At 53.0% G+C, this 23,563-nt stretch overlaps 1 protein-coding gene across 1 annotated transcript; it reads left to right on the top strand.

The window, feature by feature from the left end:
• Positions 1-816: 816 nt before the first annotated feature.
• On the top strand, positions 817-12,181 carry ARHGAP36 (Rho GTPase activating protein 36). Its single transcript, XM_009273445.1, has 9 exons — positions 817-880; positions 1,700-1,956; positions 3,037-3,232; positions 3,744-3,799; positions 4,299-4,449; positions 8,077-8,225; positions 8,893-9,063; positions 10,813-10,910; positions 11,952-12,181. Exons 1-9 carry the CDS (start codon positions 817-819, stop codon positions 12,088-12,090), a joined length of 1,281 nt encoding a protein of 426 aa, XP_009271720.1. The 3' UTR covers positions 12,091-12,181.
• Positions 12,182-23,563: the final 11,382 nt, after the last annotated feature.

A 23,563-nucleotide genomic window follows, 5' to 3' on the forward strand; every position in this document is an offset into this window, starting at 1 on the left:
TGGGGCCCCCCCCAGTCCAGGTGCCTGGGTGGGGAGGGGTCCCTTCCTCTACTTTGGGAGGATGGTGGCCCATCTCTGGGGCTGTTTCCCCCAGGTAGCTGATGCTCACCGTGCCATCCCACGTGGCCTCATGCATCCTCTCTGGGCCACGGCCACGCCAGGCCCACAGCGTCCCCCTGCCCGCGGGAGGTGCCTGTGGCCGTGCTCTGCCTGCGCGGGTGCGGAAAGGCCAATGTCTTTAAGGGGAGGCTGTACTAAAACAGCCTAATGATGCAGAACCTTTGCTTTCTTTTCTCCTCATAGTTGGACCTAAAGGCAGTAAATCTATCCGCCAGAAACTGGAGAGCTTTTCAAAGGAGAAGAAAGGTGAGCAGCCTCCCTTTTACCCAGGTTTTGGTCCCTGCTCTCAAACGGAATTGGTGATTTTTGATGGGGCTGAGCTGGGAGGTGCCCAAATTCAGCAAGGTGCTTTGTCCCGTGTTGTTTTTGCTGTTCTCCGGAGTGGTGTGTAACAATACGTGCACAAGCACGAGAGAGTCTGGAAGGGATGCATATGTGTGTGGACGGAATGTGTGTGTGCGTGAACGTGCTTTTGTAAAGATGTACACATACGAATGTTTCTATCTGCCCATTTTAGCCCTGGTCTCGCTGCTTCGAGTTCTGTTTTATTGTCCCCTGAAGGACGTCAGCCACAAACCTGGGGAAACCAGAAGTGTAGAGCACAGCCAGCTGGGAATGAGCACTTCCTAATTTTCTCCGCACCGGTACAAAGTCCACTCAAGGAAATTATTGAGCAGCAGTCTGATATTTTACAAAATGGATTTGTGTCATGTACTCTGGTTGCCAAACCCCTTGGCCCAGGGTGGTGCAGAGGCTGGAAGTAAGGAGAGCTCTCCTTGCATCTGCAAGGAGGTATGGAGGGGGAAAGTTATTTGGGAAAAATGTCATTAATATCAAGACTGTAACTCTCGAACAGACATAGCGGATGCAAACCCTGTAGAAAACTGGAGGTTATAATTTGGTAAGAATCTTCTGTATCAAATATTTCTGGTGATTTATGAAGTCTCCACTTCATAGGTGCTATGGCATCTTCATGAGACTGTAACCAATAAAAGGAAGGAAAGTTCAGGAAAAACTGGGACAGGCTGCAACAAGCACGTCGATGGAGGCCAGTTTTCCTGCCATCTTCCCAGCTCCCCTGTGTCTCCTTCCTCTTCCTCCAGCACGCCACCTCCCACGCCGTGCCCTCCCTGCTCGGCTCCCTGATTGCCCGGCACCCTGAGTCCCACCATGCAATGCCCCGGGGCTTTCCAGGGGCAGCAGCTCCCCTTTGGGTTTGCCCAGGGTCATTGGGGATGCTCTTCCCACCCACCCCAGGCACTCCTGGCTCCTGGGGAGCTGGAGGAGGAGCAGGGAGCAAGAGGGGGACAGGGCACATGAGGGCACTGATAGTTACAGGACTGCCATCCTGGATTCAAGCTACAGTTCTCCTTGTTGTGCATTGAATCGGTTTTACACGTTGTCCTCTTCGCTCTCCTGCTGGTGGTTACCTTTACAGTATCCTGGTATTCCCTTCTGTTGGTTAATTATTTTATCCAGGCGTGCACGCATGTCCCTGGCAGCTGGGCTGCGCTAGCGCAGCTCCCTCTTGATTTTCCTGCTAGCAATACCTTTCCCTTTCTCCCGTGTTTTTCCCTAGACTGTTCTCCTCAGACTTTTGGGATCCCGCTCTTCCAAGTCATCGCCAATGACCGTGCCTACAAGCAACTGCAGGAAGCAGTGAAGAAAAGCCGCCGGCTCTGCCTGGAGGTGGAAGCGACAGTGACGAGATTTCGGGCTCAGAGGCAGAAGAGGTCCCCGATGGGCAGGAGCTGTGTCCTGGTACCCTGCGGGGTCTTCCCAGAGGAGCCGCTTTCCCCAACTTTTCTCGACAGCAGCTCCTGGAGGCAGCGAAGGGTACGACTGCAAAAACGGGCTGCACTGTGATGGTGCTGCAGGCTGGGGGAGGCTCTGACTTCAGCAATAAATACGGTTTCTCAGGGTCTTTTCTTAATGAATGTGAGTTATTCGTGCTGCATGCTGGGTCGGTCCCGGTCTGCCCTCAGGGAAATGGGATCCCCTACTTCCCCCAAGAGATGGACGGTGAGAGGTGGGACAGGCTTTACTAGCTCAGCTCTTACAGATCCAAGGTTACCAGAAGGACATGGCCGGGCAGCCAAAGGTAGATAGGGATAGGAGGAGATTCATCATCAGTGGCATGGATTTTTCTATTCCTCCACTGCGTCACATCTTGGTGAGCAGCGCTGTGAACAGATATGACTTCTCCGAAACAGCGTCGCCTTTTTGGCAATGTCGCGGGTGGAGACTGGGCCTCGCACTTGCGAAATTCCCACCAGAAGCTGTGGCCGTCGATGGTGGGTCATGTTGGCTCCCTGGCCACGCAGCAGGGAGAGACCCCTCGCTGCTGTGGGGACATCAGCTGTGCCTCTGAACTGGTCTGCTTTCAGTGTTGGCTACGTCAAAGGGCAAGGAAGATTGTGTGGCTGGTCAGCCTTGGCCACCTCCTTGGCTTTAGTCCCCCCTGCGAGGGGAGGTGGGTATTAGGCTGGGTTTGGTTTGCCTCATCTCTTTGGAATAGAGACCCACGCCTGCCTCTTGCTAAGTGCCTGTAACCCCTGGTGTAAAGCAGCTCCGATGCAGGTAACTAAATCCAGTATATTGCGCAGTCAAAGGTGAAAGATTTGGGGATGTTTCCTCTTTCCCCACGTCTGCGTGTGGTGTAGGGTCTGCCCCAGTAGGAAGGCTATGTTTAGAAACACCTCACACTAGGACCAGTGCACATAAACGAATGCGTGTGAGATGAAAGGTCTCTCTGTGGCTCTCTTGCAACCCCAGACAGGCTCTGTAGACCTCTGTGTTCCTTTGGAGGTGATGCCTCCCTTTCCCACAAACTTCTGAGGTCACGGCAATGGCGGTGTACTGGGATCTTGTGGGGTAGTTCCTGCCACCCTGCGAATCACCTTTGCTTCATCTTAGGGGGCAATGTCCGTGGACTCCATCACTGACCTGAGTGACAACACTTCCAAGCTACTGGAGGCGCTGCAGTTGTCACACCCCCACGAGCTGGATGCACGGAGAAGCCTGGGCAAGAAAAAGATGTTGAGCCTCAACCCCATCACCTGGCAGGTCCCACGGATTGTGGATAGATGTTGCAAACACATTGAAACACACGGTAAATACGCATGTCTCTCCAGCCAGATGGCCTGTCCCACAGAAGGTTGGTAAAACCCATCATACGTGGTGGGCTGGGGCAGTTCGGCCCGGCCGTTCCCCGAGGCGGGAGGAGGCAGCTGATTCCTGGGGCAGGGTAAGCTCCTGAAAAGCCACCCGGGGAGAGTCCTCTGGGCTGGGTGTAGCATCTGGGCTGAGAAGTGAATGTCACGGCATGTATCAGTGACCCATCTCCTGGTGCGCTCTGGCCTTAACCCCCCCTGCAAATCCAGCATCTAGCTCAGAGTGACTGTACAGGTGAGTTCTCCTCCCTGACCCACAGACAACCAACCCCAGAAAATCTTATGGCTCCAAAACCTTTCTTTTCACCCCCTCTGCCAGGAGCGGGGAAGGACGCGTTGCCTCGCTTGCAGTGCAAGAGCACCACTTCCAGGATGTTGAGGTGCTCCAAGGACTAGTCGGGGCGGCAGGGGGTTGTGGAAATGCAGAGCACTAACCTGTCTGTCTCCCAGGTCTCCAAACGGTGGGCATCTTCCGGGTTGGGAGCTCCAAGAAAAGAGTTCAGCAGGTAAAGTGAGACATTTACTGCATCCTCTGTAGCGGTACCACATCCAAAGGACAGACGCTTGTATGTGTGGGGAATGAATAAAGCAGACATTGACGTGGAGAGGTCTAAAATGTCACAGGCACATGCTGGATCACAGACAACCTGTAACCTGCTGCTGGGTCTTTCTCCCAGCCATGGAGAGCAGGCTTCATCTCTCCAAGCTGCCTTTAACAGATGAGCCTCCACCCCCCTGGCTGGTGCTTCAGAGCCCCTGGGCTCCCTTCACCATCCAGCAGCTCCTTCTGGTCCTGTGGCCCATCCTCTGGGCAGCAGCAGACTCTTGGGCTCTGGCGTGCCTTCTTTGGGGGTGCCCTGCATCAGGGGGACATTGGCAGTAGCCAGCCCTCCTGTCCTGCCATTGCAGTAGCTCTTGTACAGGGACAGTTCCTGACAGCATGACTCGTATAAAGAGGAAGAACTGACTGTTGCTTTTATTCTTCTCCTTTCTTCCATCTTTAAGCTGAGGGAAGAGTTTGACCGAGGACTGGATGTTTTCTTGGATGAGCATCAAAGCGTTCATGATGTGGCTGCTCTGCTCAAAGAGTTTCTTCGGGACATGCCGGATTCACTGATTCCCAGAGAGCTCTATGCAGCCTTCCTCAGCACAGCCTGTGAGTACCTGGGGTGCGTTGTTCTCGCTCTGCACAGTCCACCCACCGCGTTTGATTTTGTAAGGAAAAAAAGGGAATTTTCTTCTTGTGCAATTACCTGGCTCAGTACCGGGTCCCAGCACAATTCAGCGTGCTGCCCAGGAGCTCAGCCCAGCAGTTTGTGCTGCCTGTAAGGGTGTCTTTGCAAATGCTCTGCCCAGGTCCCCCTACCCTCCATATTTCAGATGACTGAGTTTTTAGGCAGTCTCCACTGCTTCCAGCATCACTCTTTCTTGGTCTCCTGCACCATCTCTTTGCTTCCCTTTTGCCATCCTTCTCTCCTCAGCTTTGATTCTCCAAATCCAAATCCTTGAACCCCTGCTTCCACAGCAAAAACGAGCAGCTACACACCAATGGGCTTGCTGTCAGGCTGTGCCGTGCCAGGGAGCAGGACAGGGCATGTGGTGGGGGGAACAGAGGTGTACAGGGATTTAGGGGAACGTACGAGGCAATCTTCTGCCCTCAAGCTCAGGTATTTGAGCATACAGCACACGTGCACTGTAAAGCAGGAGTGTAAACCAACCTGTCCTTGCTGAAATCACCCCAGAGCAACGGCATGGGGTTACAGGCGTGTCTTCTGGTTGTGGGCACGTAGCACTGAGTTTCTTCAGGATAAATACATCCTGAGACTGGGGCATGTCTCAGCATGCGGTCCCCTTGGGGAGATCAGGAGAACCTGGGGGATGGTGGAGATGGAAGGCTGGCTGCAGTGCCCATCTTTTCTAGCTGTGCAGCGGACCTGCATCTCTGCAGGGGCAGGAGAGACCTGGATCAAAGGGGAGAAACAGAAGGTAGCATCCCAAGTGAAAAGCAGGCCAGTACTGCATCGCAGCTGGAAGTGGCTGTGCTGTCTTTACTTTGGTGTCTCATTTAAAGTCCTAGATGTGGAATTTGCATTATGTTTGATATGAGCTTCCAAATCATCTGTTTTGCAAATCGACAATAATTTGAGCTGCCAGCTCCTTCGGTGTTTTGTAAGACCCATCTACAGAAAGGCTGTAGAGGGGATCTGGGAAGCTGGTGATGCCCACACCTGACAAGATGGGAGAGTCTGTGATGAAGGAGGAGATCCCGGAGCACAAGGATAAACTTAGTCTGCCAGGAAAGAGTCAGCCAAGATTCCTCTCAAGTTGGATGACTCCCCCTCTTCCTTTTAGGAGATGCACATGCTTTTGGAGGACACAGGGCCAGGTGTTTGCCTGTATCCCACTCTCCAGAAGCCTGCAGGGTGATGGACCTGCAGGGTCTGGGCATAGAGCATTTGGGGTGAGATCACTGACCTCAGAAGATGGGCTCACTGCTTGATGGTCTCACCGCTTGTAAAGGGCGTGGAGAAGGAAGATGCAGGGAAGGAACCACCGTCTAAAGCTGGAGAGAAGGCCAGGCCAGACCGCTGCTTCCAAACCTTTCTTGCTGCCACTGCTGTCTTCTTTTTCCGGCTCGTTAAGGAACATGTTGAACAGCACAAGCTGCGAACAGCAAACAGTGCAAGTTGTTCCTACCCTGTGTTTCCCATTTTTTAATGAATTATTTGTCCCCCAGAGGATCTTCTTCCTATGTCACGGCTGTTTCATTTACCTCAAAACTTTTAAGTGAGAGCCTTTGCCCAAAACCTTCTAGAAATCCAGGGAGACCGAAGCAACCCCCCTCACCGGTGTTTCTTGACCCACCAGAGATCTCCAGGGGTTCTAAACGGCAGGACGTCTCTCTGCAGAGGCCGTGTTAACCCATTGACTTTGCATCGTCGTATTTTAGCAACGGTCACCCCTGTTTGGTTTTTCTGTGTCTGTGGACAGGTCTCTTCCCTATTTGCGTGTGACATGGCCGGGGTGGTGATGGCCACTGTGGGTGGCGGTGAAGGAGTGGCGGGTTGTGTGATGGCTGCTGCCCGCGAAGGGAGGCAGCGGCGCCCGGCACGCTGCCCTGCGGCATCTTCCCTGAGCCTGTGGTTACCCCCGCAAGGGTTTGAGTCGCTGCCAGTCCCGGCTTTGACCCTTCCCCAGCAATGTCAGGTGTTCTCCCCGTGGGTCAGGAGCCTGTAACCCTTGTCCAGATCTGCTGAGCTGTTACTTCTGTTATATTTTCATCTTTCTCTGAATGTGAAGTGACGGTATTTCTCATACAAGTCTGCAGTCTGAAAGACAGAAGAATAAATGATGCACCTTTGTCATATAAGGACTTTTAGGGCACAGTGTAAAGCAAATGGTTGGGAACTGTCAGGTGAACTACCTTCTCTATGCCTTTCCCAGTGGAAATTGGTGTTACTTTGGCTAAAAGATGGGCTTCACGTTTTTATTCCTGGGAGATGAGAAGGTTAATAAAGATTGCCCTTGCCATTTGCCCCAAAAAGCCAAGCAGAACTGCAGAATATTCACACTACTGAAATACATATTTTTCTGGAGTGATGTGTACAGGCTACAGCCACGTCTTCCAGGCTTAGCAGAAGGGTGGACACACGTGGCCGGAGCAAAGTTGGTCTGGACCGCTATCCCATTTCCAGGAGCAGCCAGAGTCTCTTAGAGGAGCGTGTAAAAACAGTGTTGTTTTGTCCAATATTCCACCTTCCAGTGATCTCCAAATAGCCTGAGCCTGAACTCTTGTTAACGTTTTACAGCCTTTAGTGGATTCCTATTCCAGCTGCTTGCCCGGCCGCTTTTTGAGCCCATCCAGCTGTGTGGTGGACATGACATTCAGCAGGCTGCAGGGCTGCGGTTTAGTTACATGCTCAATGACACGCTACTGTCATTGCCTGTTTTCTTGTCACTGCTAGGGTGTGTGATCTGCGGGGATCTTCAGCTCACACCGGGTTTGCGATCCTCACACCTGAACCAGAAGATCTTGCCAGTTCTCCCTATATAAGTGATCTAAGGAGCCTCCCCTCGCAGCCAGCACCAGAGCAGGGTATGGGACCATGCAGTCCCCCATCCGCTGCTCTTTCCTGACCTGTCACCCATCACACAGAGCTTTGAATCTCTCTCTTGCATCATACCCTCCTTTATTTTTTTTTTTTTCTTCTTAGGCACCCTCTCTAGCCTTGGCTGTCTGAGTGTTTGCTCTCTCCCTGTCCTCCTCCCTTGCCAGCTCAGCATCGCCATCGCTGCAGTGAGGTGACTTTCTTTCCCCCTGCTGACACTGTTAATAAAAAGGCCGAGTGGCCCTGGACTGCGTGTGGGCTGTAGGGTGAATCCATGAATTCACATGATTTTTCAAACGTTTGGCTCCCGGATCCTTCCTTACCACCCTTCTTTGCCAAAATCGCTTGACAGCAGTGGGATTAGTGGTGTGCTGCCTGGCACTGCCACGTGCAGTTGCTGCAGTCTGTGCTTTTTTTTTTTTGATAATTGGATTATAATCCCTCTGGTCTAGGACAGTCTTTGACTATGGGGCTGTACAATACCAAATGCAATCACGTCGCAGCCCTTGCTGGGGTCTCCCAGAGTGCTTATCCCTGCATGGACGGGATGAAGGGTAAGATGCCAGTCTGGATCCCTCCAGAGCTCGTTACTGTGGATGTAAACGAGGGCTGTCCAGCTGGAAGTGCCTAGCGGGCTGGGAACCGCACTAATTAACGGGCTGCTTTCTGCCTAGCCATGGAGGGTCCAGCGCAGCTGGCCGCCCTCCAGCTGCTGCTCTTCCTGCTGCCCCCCTGCCACAGCGACACGCTGCACCGGCTCCTGCGGTTCCTCAGCGAGGTGGCCCGGCACGCCGAGAGCTCCCGGGGCCCCGACGGCCAGGAGGTAAGGCTGGCCCAAACGGGTCGACTGCACGAAGAAGGGGTTGCTCAAAATTCGTTGTTTAAAAGCAAGCAGAGCTTCTTGCAAGCCTGGGTGAATCCTTTGGCAAAATCAAATTGTTGATAAATCCCCTTGTCCATGGCAGGTCTGGGTTGCTCTCAGTCCAGCTAAGTGATTTTCTGGGTTGCAGTAACCCCAGAGAGACCTGGCAGTGTGTCCGTAGGCAGCGCAAGGGGCATTTTTTGTGGACTAGTTCTGTTTTTCCACCTCCAACTTTCATGAAGGACTTATCATCATGCGTTGAGGTTGATTTTGGTTTCTCTGGACAATTTGAGCTCTAAGTCTCTCAGTGATTCACAGAGACTGGTTTTGTCCCATATTGTAAGATGATACAGAAATATTGGTGGTTAACTTCTGGTACGGGTTGTGAAAGTGAGGTAGATGGGAATGGAGGCCCTGATGCAAGGAGGGGGTGAGCACATGCTCCAGCACCACAAACCCTTCATGCTGGCCCTGCCACCAGCTCGGAAAGGACCAAACTGGACCCAGATCAACACCGCAGCCTCACTCAGCAGCTCATGTTCCTGTTTTGGGGTGGGTGAGGCTATCCTGGGACATCTCATGCCAGTGCATCTATAATCTGCAATTTACTTTTGTGCTTGCTTGCTAGATTCCTGGGAATAAAATGACAGTTTCAAACTTGGCCACAATCTTTGGTCCCAATGTCCTTCAGAAAGAGAAGCCTGGAGAGAAAGACGTTGGTGCCATGAACTTTGAAGACAGCACTGCCGTCATACTGGTGCTCCAGAGGTTGATTGAGCACTACCAGACCTTGTTCATGGTAGGTGAGGCTTTCTCAGGGCAGCTTCTCTAGATCTCTCCTTCCCCTCTGAACTCTCTTCCAATGGCAGCAGAAGGAAGGATATATTCACAACCCCATTTAGCAGCAGGTGACTCGAGTCGGCTTGTGAAAATGTGATTCATTCCTCATGCCAGGTGTAAATATCAATTTGGGATGGCTTGTTACTGGCATTGTAAAGGCAGAGCTGAGGGTCCTGCCACGGACAGGTACCGTCTTCTCTGTTGCTTTCCACCCCGGTGACGTTTGACCAAACTCGTTTGGGATGGGAAACAACTGGCCAACAGCAGCTGCGCTTCGGTACTGTTTCTCCCCTAAAGTCCCAGTGAGGGGGGAAAGAGGAGGAAAAAATGGGAGACCCTAGAAGAGGGAAGGAGCTGGAAGGTGATGGCGTGGGGTGGAGGTGCCACAGCCTCAGGCAGATGCAGGGAGGCTGTAACAGTGGGGAGAGCTGGTGAGGGCAGTGAAGAATGGGATCACTTCAGATCTACTCTTTAATGGATGATTTGGACCATCAGTGTGGGGCAGGGAGTGTTCATCCTATCCTAGAGGACGCATCGACCTGGGGTTCCCAAAAGCATCTTTTAGAGTAACATAAAGGTTCGTATGGGAAGAGACCTCTGGGGCCTCCAGACAAACCAGATCAGGGCTCACTTCAAAGCTAGATCAGGGCTGCATCCAGCTGGGGTTTATGTACTTCGAGGGATGGAGAGCTCTGACCTCTCTGGGTCCTGTCCCAGGGCTGCACCACCCCCAGGGGAAGAATTTTCTCCTTGTCAGAGGTGCCCCTGCTGCAGCTCGTCCCTGCTGCACCTCGGTCTGTGCCCAGGCACCTCTGGGAAGGGTCTGGCTCCATCCTCTCTCCACCCTCCCACGAGGCACTTGCAGGCAGCAGCAAGAGCCTCTTGCATCTTCTCCTGGCCGAATCCTGCTCTGCGTGGTTGTCCAGGTGGACTTCAAGCCTTCCCTGTTGCAGTCGCCGCTCTGCCCTGCAGCAGTGTGGGTGCCAGGGAGGCAGGACAGACTGGGGACACGTCTCCAGGGTCGGTGCTTCTCTTTGCCGCTCTGGGAGGTGCTGGTGGAGAAGGACGAGAGCGGTGCAGTGCAGTACCTGAGCACAGGCGGGGTTGCTTGGTGCAGGCTCGGAGGTGGGTGCGGTGGTTGAGCAGGAGAGCCCCTGTGGGTATGCAGCAAGGTGCCATTCCGAGCACCACGGGTGCTTCGTGTGGACTTGGGCACTCTGAAGCAGTCCCCAGGGGATGCGATGTAGGTAGGCACCATGCAGTCACATAGCTGCTCTCCTTGGGGACAACCCGGTGGAGGCTGTGCAGCTGTTTCGAAACCCTGGCAGAAACCCCCTGGATCAGCAAGAGCATACACTGAGCAGTCGTCCTGGCCCTGATTTTAGGAGAGGACCTGGGAAATTCCCGAGAAATACCAGAAATGTCCATTTCCTACAGGTCTATGGGAATGTGACATTTCAGGGCCCCCAAAAGCCTTGTAGCGATTGTCAGGTCTACAGGGAGCCAAAGGACCAGGGTTAGTGTAGGAAAAGCAGGGGCTGAGACCCTGCTCAGACCCCCGGGAGGTGTGTGGGACATGACACCCACACAGCGGGTCTGTGAGCACGTATTGACCTGGAGTCCTTCTGCTGTCCTTGGCTGCCTCTGCTCGTCTTCCTCCAGAGAGGAGGAGATGCCACGAGCCAGTGTGTCTGTGTATCCCTCCCAGGTCTCTCCAGAAATGCAACGTGACATCCTAAGGAGGCTATTTCAGACAGACCCCGATGTCATCGACTACCTTTTGCGCAGGAAGTTCAACGCCGTGCCGTAAGTCCCCACGAGGCGCAGTGCTGCTGGAGGGCACCTCGCTGCACGGGGGCAAAGCCCTCCTGCAGCAACACTCACTGTGCTGCTGGCAAGTGACGGACAAATCCTGCTGATCTTTCCTGCCCATCTTTCCTATTCCTTCCACCACTTTCAGTCATGAACTCCCCAGCTAAAATCCTTCACTTTCTGCGCTAGCACCCAACAGCTGAAACATCCCAGCTTTTCTGTCCTTCGGAGCTCCCTGTTCTCCTTTTTTCCTCCCCAGCCTGTGCCATGCTCCCTCCTTTACCCAAATCTGCCCTTCATCAGAACTCCTCCTCCACTGCACATGTCTTTCTGTGTGCATACCTACGCAGCTCTTGTCCTGCTGCACCCCCAGACCCCTCCGCTGCTCCAGCCTCTCAGGATCACACACTGATGCCTGCTCCATTTTCAGCTCCATCGCTAGTCTTCTCCAAATTTTCTTCACCCTTGGTGTTCTGCATTTCTCTGCATTTTTTTGCCTGTCCTGTGTGCATCTGTGTGCACATGTGTCTGCACGTGTGACTGCCAGCTATGTCTGTACATCTACTTCTTGGCTGCAGGATAGGTTAGTCCCATAGAGGCTCAGAATTTGAGCTCATGCCCTTCTCTGTGATTAAAGAAGGTGGGGTAAAAGGGCCTTGTGTCCCATGATCTGGGCCCACGACCATGGCACATAACACAGGAGGTATTTTGCTCCCCCGTGGTCTGAAGCAGGGCGTGCTAGGCAGCCTTCGGTCTCCTTGTAGGGCTGGTGGCTCCTTCAGCAAACATGGACTGTCCTGTGCGAAATGGTTTCCTGGAGCACAGACCTTACAAGTCTTCTCTGCTGCTGTTCCTTGTCTGTCTTCACGTTCCTTTTGGGACTGTCCAAAGAGATGGCAAATCTTCAGGGTCACTGCTAGAGGCCATTCGGGCGTGGAGTTGGCAATAGAAGCAGTTTGCAAATAGCATCTTTTATTTTTTTTACTTCAGTTTGTAAATAGTATCTTTTTCTTTTTTTTTTTTTTACTTTCTTAGGAGCACAAAGAGTGAGGATTCAACAGGGGAGCATGCTCCATCCCCGCTGCCTGGTCGGACCCACACCCTGGAGAGCAGCTCAGTCTCATCAGAGTTGTACAGCAACGTCTCATTCCTAAACCTGGACGTTGGCATCTAGCAAACCTGGTCCACGCCCTCTGCACTGCCTTCTGTGGACAAAACTGGGCCACCTTTCCCCAGCAAAAATAGGTCCTCTATCCCACTTTGGAGGAGTGGAGAAGTGAAAGGAGTATGGATGCCTGTGGGAGCATCTTTGCTACCGGTAGACATGCCAGATTGTTCTGGTGTAGGCAGACCCACAGCAGGAGAGGCGTTTGCAGGTTGCCAGCAGAAAGGCTTTCCACACGTGGGTTTGTTGCTAGATGGCAAACAAGAAACCCGTGTGCTTGTGCAGTGGCTGTGCACGCACGGTTGTGTCGGCAGGGCTGTGCGAAGGGGAGCGTGCTCTGGGAGCGAGCCAGAAAGCCATTGGCGCGTGCTGTAGCCTGCTTGCAGGGCTGAAGTGCGGCAGCGCCCTCAGTGCAGCACTGCCTCTGCGACCTACCGCTTCACAGGAGTTTGAGGCATGAGGTTTCTGTCCCCAGAGCTGTGTGCGTGAGCTCACGGCTCAGGGTTAGCGGCACACTGGGTGGCAGTGCAGGCAGGGACTGCAGGGTGGCTTCGTGGCCTCCCTGCCTGGGGAGGACAACCTCTCCCCTCCGAATGACCACCAGCCCCGTGCACTGGGCCAGCGAACTGGTGCAGACTGGGGAGCAGCAGGCAAGTGTCTTGACAGCTGGTGCCATGCTCGGCGGACAGGACTCGGAGGTCCAAAATAGACCCCATCTGGTGTACCTCCAGGCATTTGCTGGGCTCTGGTGGGGCTGGCTGCTTACAGGGACGGGGGGGGACAGGGTGGGGAGCAGTAGCCTGGGGCTGAGACCCCCTGTGCAGACAGGGAGGAGACTGGCCTCAGGCTGAAGTCAGGGGGGACTTAGCAGGGCGGTGAGGATGGAAAATGCAGTTCAGCTTTGTGCAGTTGGTGCTTTGGGATCCCATTTACCGTGTGGTGCTGTGTCACAGGCTTGTGCAGAGAGAAAGCTCTCTTGGAGCTAAAGGAATGCCCGTGGAGCTAAAGCAACAGCACCATCGTTGCAAAGGCACCCTGGCCTGCCATGTTCAGAATGAATCACAGCTTGCTTCTTTGTTTGAACCCAGATTTCAAACTGCTCATTTTATAGACAGGAAACACCGTATCGTCCCCAAAATGTATGGCTGGTGTAGTAAGAGGGAACAATATACTCTGAGGATTATAAACTTCAATTTTCCTTGAGTTAATATTCAGTAAGTAGACCTTCTAATGTATTTTACAGATTATGGTGTCTTTTCATGATCTTTGGCTGAGAAATGTCTGCTTTGGTTTGTTCCTACTGCTCAGGCATTGGCCTGTTATGTGCAAACGTACGTTTCTAGCTGATCTGGCAGAATGAAAGTTACCAGCAAATATTTTCTATTTTCTTTCCATTTACTCCGCCGGACGTGGCCTGGCAGCCCCTTACTCAGTCACCCCCATGGGCTGGGTTGTCCCTGGGTGAAACAGCGGCGTAGGGAGTGATGCTCTGGACAGCTGTCCCCAGGCAGCTTCGGGCAGGCCGGTCCAGCACATGGAGCCACAGCCAGCACGATGGAGGGTAAAAAGTCAGTGTGCGTGGAAGGGGAAGTCAAAGAGAAAGAGACAGCAAAAGAGGTGTCCGTGAATTTTGCATGCAACATTTTTTGTCTTTCGTCTGCCTTCTGAGATCGTGTAATTTATAACCTCTTGGCTTGAAATGTCAGTTGTCATGTTCACAGTTTAGAGCTTACTTCCAAGGAGGGGCAGCTGAAGAGCGGAGTGCCGAGAAGAGGGCGGGCAGCTGGAAATCTGGCAAGGGATGTGATGGGAGGAGAACTGGTGCCCAGAGGGGTACTGGTGAGAAAACTAGGGCAGACAGGTAGGGAAGGAAGGTGGGTAACGCTGGAGAGCAGCAGGGCAGAAAGAAGACAGGAATGAGCTATACCAGGATTTTTTAGTGTTGGGGGCAGATAGATCTGGTGTCACAGCTCCTCTCGTTTGGACTTCCCGAAATCAGCTGCAAATCCATCACTTTTATTCTGGAGAAACCAAGAAATACACACTGATGATTACAGAGGTGCTTGTTTTCTGTGAATTGTGGCAAAATTGTCTGGCAAAAGACTCGGGGCACAGAGAGTTCAGCTTTGCAGTTGCTTCCTTTTGTTGCTCCGTAGGTCTCCATCTGTCATTTTGGGTTATATTTAGACAGCCGAGTTTCTCACGTGTGACAGAATTCTCTGTTCCACGATGGATTTAATTGTCTGGTTTTGCGTATGACTCTGAAACGCCCCCCAAACTCAACCTTTGCAGAGAACTGATTGAAATTTATCTCCGTAGAAGTTCCCAGCCCATCGCTATGAGCTCCTCATCACAGCTGCCGTACACGGACGTGTGGGCATAGTTTCTTTTTTTTCTTGTTGTGGTTTAAAATGTTCCTGTTTACACTGGCATGGTGGGTAGAAGCTGAAGGACTTGACACCACTTCCCCTCCCAAAAGTGGCTGAAAAATAAAAGAGCGCATTTTGAAAAGAAAACCAGGCTGGAGTGTTTGGCAGAACTGTGGCTCAGGGAGGACAAGGAGGGACGGGGATGTTTAAAGGAGGACCGAAGCTCCATCAGTGGTTTGCTCTGTGTGGGTTTTCCTACGTTCACATCCATTGTCGGTCCATGGATGGGAGATGGAACGGGGAATCGCAGCCGGGGCCAGCGCCCCGGGAAGCTTTGGGCTGGCAGGATGCTCGGTGTGGGGGAGCGGTGGGTGCTGGCCGGGGCCGGGTACCAGCTCAGTCCTGGGGACAGGGGGGATGCAGGTCAGAGTCTGGCCCGAGGTGCAGGTGCTGACAGTACGTGGCGGCCGGGCAGTCAGAGCGGGGCTGGGGCTACGCCGGTGGATGGTCCTGGGGATTAGGCGTAGGGTGGGAGCACCTCTGCAGGGTGGGAGCACCTCTGCAGGGTGGGGTTCTCGCAGCCCGACTCCTCCTGGATGCTCTACACAGTGCTCACACCACTGGGGGTGACTTGGCGGCCATGAGAAATGTTTGGCTATGCCCAGCCCCCCACACGAGGTTTGTCGTTAAGGTGAGGGTTAACGTTGAATTTCCATGTAAGGTTATGGTCGTGTCCTCCCAACTCCACATTTTTGGGTGGGTTGCAGCTTTCTTGGGCCAATTGATTTGCTTCAGGGAAGCTTTTTAGGGTCAATAAACCCCCCATATTAGTTTCCATGGTAAAATTATTTTGCTAGGATTAATGGTAGGTTGAGGTTTGGGAGTACAGATTTGGCAAGTGTTTAGGCTTTATGATAGAGGTAGGTTTAGAGCTAGGGTTAGTTTTAGGTCAGGACTAAGGGATAGGGTTGGCAATGAGATTAGGGTGACTATAAGGGCTGAGATAGAGTAAGTATTTGGGCCTTCTCTGTTGGAAGTAGGTTGGGTGTCCTCAGCCTGCTTGGATGAAGTTGGTGACCATGGGAAAATGTTTTGCGGTCATGTAAAACACTGAAGTAGGTTTCCGTTAGGGGTTGGTTTAAGTTTTGGTTTATGAGTAAGGTTCAAGATTAGGTTTAGGGCTTTGTTTAGGGTTGGGGTAAGGCTAGGGCTTGCCTGGTCTGTAACCATTGGTGTTCAGGTGACTTTGGGAGCCAGAGAAAGTCTTTTGATATTGCCCAACCTCTCAGACTAGGGACACTTTTCATGCTACAGTTAAGTTACGCTGCTGTTCTGGTTGGACAGAGGTAAACCTCAGGGCAATGCTGTGACACTGGAGAAGTGTTTCAGACAGAAAAATGAGGTCTAGTTAGGTCTGGGGTTACAAGAAGTTTACACTGGGGTGAGGTAATCTTTGGGGTTAGGTTTAGGGTGAGGATGGGAGCCCTCCCAGCAGAGATATGCGCTGGGAGCTGAGAGGGTTTGTGCTTTGCTCTGGCTGGGATTAGGTCAGGGTTTGGGTGAGGCTCTGTGGCCTCCAGAGTGGGGTTCCCAGGAGTCCTGCTCAACCTAGACAGCTGGGAAGAGGCTGAGCATCATCTGGGATCCAGTCACATCCAAAATGGTTGCACCACCTGAGGGTCACAGGGGACCAATGTGACCCATGGGCACCCTAAAACTAGTCACCCACTGACCCCAGGAGCCACCTCCCATGAGCTGGATCCTTGTGGCTCCTCTCCAACTAAAACCCTTCAAGACTGACTAGGACTGACTTCATTGTGGGATAAAGAGGACACCCTGGTGTCCCCTGGACACACCTGGAAGAGACAGGGACAATATTCCAGGCAGGAGGGACCTGGTGAGGGGATCCAGGAGGGAATGGGGGCCTGGGAGCAACTGTGGGGGTGACACCCCAGGGCATGGTTTGCCACATGGGGCCACAGCCTCCGACTTCCTGGTGCCAGTGAAGGACCAGGAGATCCCCATGGTGGAACCATAGAATCATAGAATCATTTAGGTTGGAAAAGACCTTTAAGATCATCGAGTCCAACCGTAAACCTAACACTGCCAAGTCCACCACTAAACCGTGTCCCTAAGCGCCACGTCCACACGTCGTTTAAATACCTCCAGGGATGGGACTCACGCACCAATGGGCCAAACTGGTCCCATAGGGGAGCTGGGCCCAGGGTGCTCCTGCACCTCCCAGGCTGCTAAGGGCTCCAGGGCCCCGTGGCTGCCTCCTTCCCTACCATGGGGCAGCCCCGTGCTCATGGTACTGACCTTGGGGAGCTGCTGCTTTGCCCCGATTGCAGGAGAAGTGCCCCCAAAGGAGCCTGGGTTCCCATGGGGCCTGTGATGGGTGCAGGGAAGAGGAGGAAAGGGGTGAAGAAAGCATACTGGGCTTGGTCCTTGGTTGCTTGGTGGAAAAATACCCCAGCACAGTGTGGAAGCAGCCTTCCTCTGTGGCCTCACAGGAATGGCTCCACCACGTGGACCTCACTTGATGCACCCCAGGGGACTACGGGTGCCTTTGGTGTGCCCCAGGGGAGACCTGGCTCCATGGCACAGTAGGCGATGGAGGGACTGGGACAGGCTGAGCTCAGGCCGTGGACCAGTGTGCGCCCTTTGCTCCCACCGCCAGCTCTAAAGGGGGAGGTGACAGCAGTTCCTACAAGAGAACAGCCTACTTCTCCTTCCCCAAGCCTTGTGATTTGGCTCCAAGTGTGAGGCCTTGGTGTTCCAGTCTGGCTCTGAACGTTGCTGAGGTGGCAGCAAGTTTTATGGAGCTGTGGCGGAAGGGCTCACTTGTTGAGCTCTATACCTCTGCCTTGGGATCTCCTAAGGATGCTCTGATCCCCCCACCATGGACAGAAGGTCATCCTAGCCCAGGGAAACAGCTCCTGCAGCCTGCAGGGGCCTCTTGAAAAGAAACGGCCCCGTACAAAACTGAGCTAAGGCAGCTGGATGTGAGCGTACAGAGCAAGGGTTCAAGAGAAGCCACCATCAAGGTAGGCAGGGCCCAGCCATGGCCCCGTGTGTCAGGACTTACTTGCCCTTCAGCAGCCCTGTTCCTCAGGGCCTCCTCCCTGGACCAGTCTGAGGCGAGCTGGGCTGGTTTGCCAAACGCCACACTGAGGTGTGGGGAAATGCTCGGCACCTCGGTGCGGACACGTGCTCCAGCAATGCTGATGTCTTGCTCTGTGAGCAGGGAGCCCATGGCTCGGCTCGTGTGCCTCACCGCCGTAACAGTGTCATAGCTTTGGCTACGCCTTGTAGCATCAAGAGGATGACTAACGAATAACACGAGCCTTTCTGTGCCCCTAGCCTGAGAGGAAGGAGGTATTCCACCATAGCCTCAGCTGCATCTGTCCAGTGGATGGTACCTCCCTCACAGTACTGCACCTTCCCAGCTGCACTGCTCAGGGTTGAGCTCTTATTTTGTAAAGGTCCCTTCCCTGTGGATGGGTACTGTTGGGATGGGTGGAGAAGTAGTTCCCGGAGAACAGCAGGCTGAAGGGAGAAGTGTGTGCTGAGAGATAGCTGGTGAAAGCCTCCCAAGAACTGATAAGCTCCAGAGACGAGCAGTGCTGTTGACTCTGCAGGAGCGGATAAACTCAGGACACCATGAGTCTGCTGAAGGTTTCTGAGGTCACCAGCACACTCCAGCATCAACTGTGTAACCAACACCATATCCAAGGAGGCAGCGGCTGCTCTGTGCGGACAGACTACAGGATTATACCTGCTGCAAGAGCAGACCCTCTGGGGGACCTTCCAAATTTCTTCCTAGAAGCCTCTGGCATGTCAGTGTGACTCTCCGCTCCTCAGTCAACAGCTGGCGTTGGTCTCACTGTTCCCATGTGGTGTGAGTGACTAGTTATCTCCTGTTAGTTGTAACAGCTTGAGTCCGTCAACAGTAACGTGCTAACGGCAAGGTGTTCCAGTAACTATTGGCCATGACTTGATGGTGGATCTCTCTGTGTCCCCGCTGAGGGGGAGCATTGGGAAGGGGGCCGATCCTCAGGTTGGGAGGAGTTGTTACAAATGTTCACCAAGAATTTTGAATCCAAGAAAAAGCAGGTGATCTTTATGTCTTCAGTTGGGCAAAAGGGCACTCAAATAATTTTGCCAACCTGAAACCTGGACTGCAAATCGGCTTTTTTGTCATCATAGGGGAATATGAAGTGCCGGAGTCCTAGGTGTACGGGGAATGGACGGATAAGGCTCACTAGGTGCAGTGGGTGATGGGCCATCCTGGAGAGAACCTCCCTGCAAGCGTGTTGTATGTTGGATTCCTTGGGGACCAAAGAGGAACATATTCTAATGGAAGAGGAAAGGGAAAGGCACAGTTGTGCAGTAGCGGTGATACAAAGTCTGGAAACTTGTGACGTGCGAGGGGGGGAACAGAGACAAGCAGGACGGCGCACCACTGCTAGCAGCACTGGAGGCAACGCCAAGCCCACTGCCTGTCTGCAGTGATGGCAAGACTGACAGCCACGGACAGTGGATGGAGACGGCACAAACCTTCTGCATCCCTCACCTTTAGTTCATCGTGAGAACATCACAAGCACTTTGCTGCCCAAACATTTCAGCAGCTGCAGCCGTTGGTCTGCTCATAAAGGAGGAAGCCAGAAGCATCAAGGCTGACGTTAAGATCTTGAGCAGAGCACAAAACCAGCAAAGTGCTTCATGCCTTGTCATGGCCAGAGCTCAACCTGATGCCACTGCTTCCAGGTGTAGCTTTGACTTGCCGTCACTACCAAGAGCAATGGATCTGGCACTGAGGTCAATGGTTAGAAGTCCACACAGCCTCCATTGCATGTTTCTGATCAAATTTTTCAGCACCAAAAAAGAAAAACCCAAGCAGAGCGAACATTTCCTCATTCCCCATCACCTCAGTGAGTCACTCGGAGAGCGGCTGTGGCATAGATTGATGTCACCAACATCACTTTGGCTTCTCTCCCTTGATTCCTCTGAGCTTTAATTTGTTCTTCCACTGCTTTTGCCATATACCTCTCTCTAAGAACTAAGCGCAGGGAAATTATAGTGGATGACATATGAACTCTAACATGTTCACGGCACTTAGGAAGTATGCGCTGCAGAGCTACGCCACATTTGAGGATGTGAGAGACATGGGGGTTGCAGGTGCTTGGCCAACAGGTCTACACAAGACTGTAGTGTTGAGCTGTCTCTGTATGTTGCCCCCTTGGAAGCCACACAAGGATTTAAAAAGTGACTGAAAAGTTTGTGGTCACCACTGGGCATTACAACAGGCACGTACAAGAGCATCAAGTCATCCCTGTGAAGGCTTCCTGACAGATGGGCTGGCTGCCCTCAGATCTTACACTCTCTATTTTACACCGCTCCCACTGGGTGATGGGAAGAAGCGCGAGGCACTGCAGAGCCGGTTTCAGAAACACCGCTAAACAGGACATAGAATCACCATCCGGCTTATGATAATCTGAACGGGACAGGGATGCTGAAATACCAGGCGGCTATTTGCTTTGCTTTGCAAGAAACGTCCTGTTGATGTTTACTTTCCCATCTCCGTAATGGTGGGCAGCAGAGGGCACTGGGGGCTCGCTGGGAAGCACGCGTCTTTCTCTGCTTACTACAGAAAGTATAAAAATCACCGTAGGGTCTTTCTACCACCACATCACAAGACTTGAAAACTGCTCAGTACTGGCTCTCGCTGCCAGTGGGGATATTGCTAAAAACTCCGCTTGAGGGCAGCCCAGCGCCGGCGGTTGCTGCTTTCTGCCCAGCGATTGCCTCCTCTGAGCAGTACGCAGACTTTTTTTTCCCTCAGAAGCACACTGGCTGTCACTGCCTGGCACGCACAAGTATTTGCTTATAACTTGTTTTATTTCAGCCTCACAAAATAAACTCCGCTTTACAAATCAGTTGCAAAGCACCGTCATTCATGAAGCATTAGCATCACTCTGGACCTGAAAAAGCCGGTTAGCTCTTGTTATGCTTCAGATTTAGTTATCGTCGGGCTCTTTTCCCCTCCTCCCCAAGCTGAATCTGCAAGCCTCTGTGGTTTCACCTTTTGAAACAACCCGAAAGTTTCTGTCTTGATGTTTCTAGACCCCCAGTGCTGGCAGGGGAAGGGGGGGTTGGTTGCTCTTGGGGATGGTTGTGGGCTGGTTGTTAGCACCAACACAATGAAAAACATCTCTGGCCACTCAGCACTGGAGGGGTTTTTACGGCTAGAGTCAAGCTTAGAGGTCTTAAGAAGGGTACAGCGGGGAGTAGCTTGCAGCAGTAGGATCAGTTACTCAGATTCATTCCCTTATACTGCTGATCAGGATACACACGCGCGTCAACATATTGAATGGCATCATGTAACACTTTATCAACTCAAGTTCCCATGGTAAACTGAAAGAACATAAATAACTCAAAATAATTTCCTCCAATTTTAGGCAAAGCATTGCTGTATTTGTATTTTTGAGACCAGAGAAACTGCCTGAGGGGTTAAATCCAGAGAGGAAAGGGCTCACACCCATCTGGCAGATGATATTGCCTCGGTCTCTTGAAGCAGTGCTGGGTACCACGGGATCAATACTTGATTTTGTTTGACCTAAAAAGTCAGTGAGAGTTCGCCCCAGCTGAAAGGAGCCATCAGATGAAGGGGCAGCAAGGGCAGCGTTTTGTTGGCGATGGGCAGCACGAGCCGACTGGGTGAATGTTTCTTGCCTTTGGAGGGAGAGCAGAAGATGTGGAGCAGAACCAGCCCAAAGCTGGCAGAGCTCCCCTCACCACCCAGCGTGCGAGGAACTGCCCGGGGTTCCCAGCCGTCGCCACGCTGTGTCATTCACCGTGGAAAATCACCGACCTGGGCATGGCAAACCAGAGCTGGGTTGCTCCTGCTTGCGGCAAGTGAGCCCGCTCTAATACCGCTTCCCGATGGCATCTCAGCTGCCGACGTGTAATGTCTGCTAAATACAGGTTCTGCATCACAAGGGGCGAAATCACGTTCTGCACCACCCCGCGCTGGAAAGAACCAGGGACACTGCCAAATGCTGCTGGCATTGGTCGATCGGTATGGTTACCCAGAACATGAAAAAAATGGAGATGAACAGTAAAGTTACTTTTCATCTGCAGTAATGCAATAACTAGACTTTTCTCCCCTGTAATGCCTGGCCTCCTGTACCTACGGGAGCCCAGGCAGGCAGCCAGGTTTTGTCGAAATTGGATATTAGGAGAAATTGCTTCACCAAAAGGGTTGTCAAGCACTGGGACAGGCTGCCCAGAGAAGCGGTTGAGTCACCATCCCTGGAGGTATTTAAAAGACACGTGGACGTGGTGCTTAGGGACATGGTTCAGTGGTGGACTTGGCAGTGTTAGGTTTACGGTTGGACTCGATGATCTTAAGGGTCTTTTCCAAACTAAATGATTCTATGATTCTATTCTATGAAATCGAAGCACCATGAGGGAATACTGTCCCCATCCACAAGCCAGCAGCTGATGGCAAGGGGTGGTGAATGCCTTCCTCTGCTCTGCAGGAAAGATGGAAGCGTCCCCAGCACAGCCTGCAATCGCCAGGCAAAGGCCCCTGGCTGACGTTCCAGTATTTGTTCTTGCCACGAGCGGTGAGACAGCGTTTAATGGCTGAGGACCTCTTCATTCGCCAGCTGCTGGTGCTGGAATTACTCAGCGCTGGGCTGAGCGGCGATGCTTGCTGCAGCTATCGGCCATGGGGAGCGTGTCGTAGAGTGTTGCCCAGACACAGACCTCTTGACCTGAACGCTCACTAGTAAAGCTGAAGGAGAGAAGCTCGCCTGTATCACCTCGCTCCCAGAGCCACCAAGGTGTCAGCATTCGCTGGTGGTTAGGTGCAGAAGGAGTAAGAGCTAAAGAAAACCCCAGGCCAGCACAGCTAGAAAACACACGAGTGCCCTTGTGTTCTCCAGAGGCTGTAGTCTCCCCCTGTGACCTGCTCACCCGCCCGGAGGATGCTCGCTTGGGCTGATTCAGGGCCGGCAAAAAGCAGGCGGAGCTCTTGACGGGATCCTGAATCCACCAAGGCAGCGTGGATTGAAACTGCCCACTGAGAAGAAACACCGACCATCCTAAACCTAGGGAGGACAAACCAGCTTTCAGCTCCCTCATTTAGATATTGGTCCTTAAATTTGAGTGCAGCCTTAAAATACCTAAGACTTTCAATACAGTTCTCTTTCATACTGAAAAAAAAAAATACTGAGATGGTCTGAAGATATTTTAGGCAGTTAGGGGCATGTAGCCTCTATAAAAAGCAAGCGTAGCCTGAACCCACCTTTTCCAAACCAGTAGATGAGAGCGAGGGAGCATCTGCCTCCGTTGCCTCCTTCTTGCCACCCGGACAGTTGCTGGGTTAATGCCACCAGAGGCTTGGACGGCTTTTCATTCGTGGCGGGGAAGAGGAGATGCAACTCGTAGGTGCAGAGAAGTTACAGCGTTCTTGTAATGGGCGACCACGTCCGTTCACGCTGTCGTAGGTCAGTTTTTAAGGTCGTGGCAGGAGGAGAAACACGGAAGAAAGAAGATCGACAGCAAAGCTCACTCTCACACGCTGAGGGGTGACTTCAGTCCGCGGAAAGGATGAAGGAGGGGTGAGCTCCGAGGAAAGGAGGCAAAGCTTGTTTGAAGGAAAGTGGAAACATCCTACGGCACTTGCAAGTTCTGGTGGACGGACAATGATGCAGGGAAGGAAACAGGGCACCTGGGAGGAAACCTGAAGATCTCAAGAACATCTCCAGCCTAGGGAGAAGCTCGCCTGGACCAGCCTCCCGCTGTGCAGAAGGGAACGGCGCCAAGGAGGAGGCAGGGATGGGCTGGAGGGAGATGCCACAGGCAGCTTTCTGCCTCGGGAGATCCCCCCCGTGGCTGCTGTTGTGTGGGAGGGCTTTGGCCACCCGGCTCCGCAGGACAATGGTCTCCAGCCCTCTGTCCCCAGGCCCCGGGCGTCACCCAGGACCATCAGAGCGTGGAGACAAGGCGAGCCCCGCGTGGGAGAGGCCAGTCCCTCGTCCTGCGGGGGAGAGGGGAGGCCCCCGACACCCAGACCCTGTGTCTTCAGGGCGACCCTTGCCCGG

The sequence above is a fragment of the Aptenodytes forsteri genome, unplaced genomic scaffold (assembly GCF_000699145.1).
Source record: "Aptenodytes forsteri isolate BGI_AS27 unplaced genomic scaffold, ASM69914v1 Scaffold191, whole genome shotgun sequence".
In the NCBI taxonomy this organism is placed as follows: Eukaryota; Metazoa; Chordata; class Aves; order Sphenisciformes; family Spheniscidae; genus Aptenodytes; species Aptenodytes forsteri.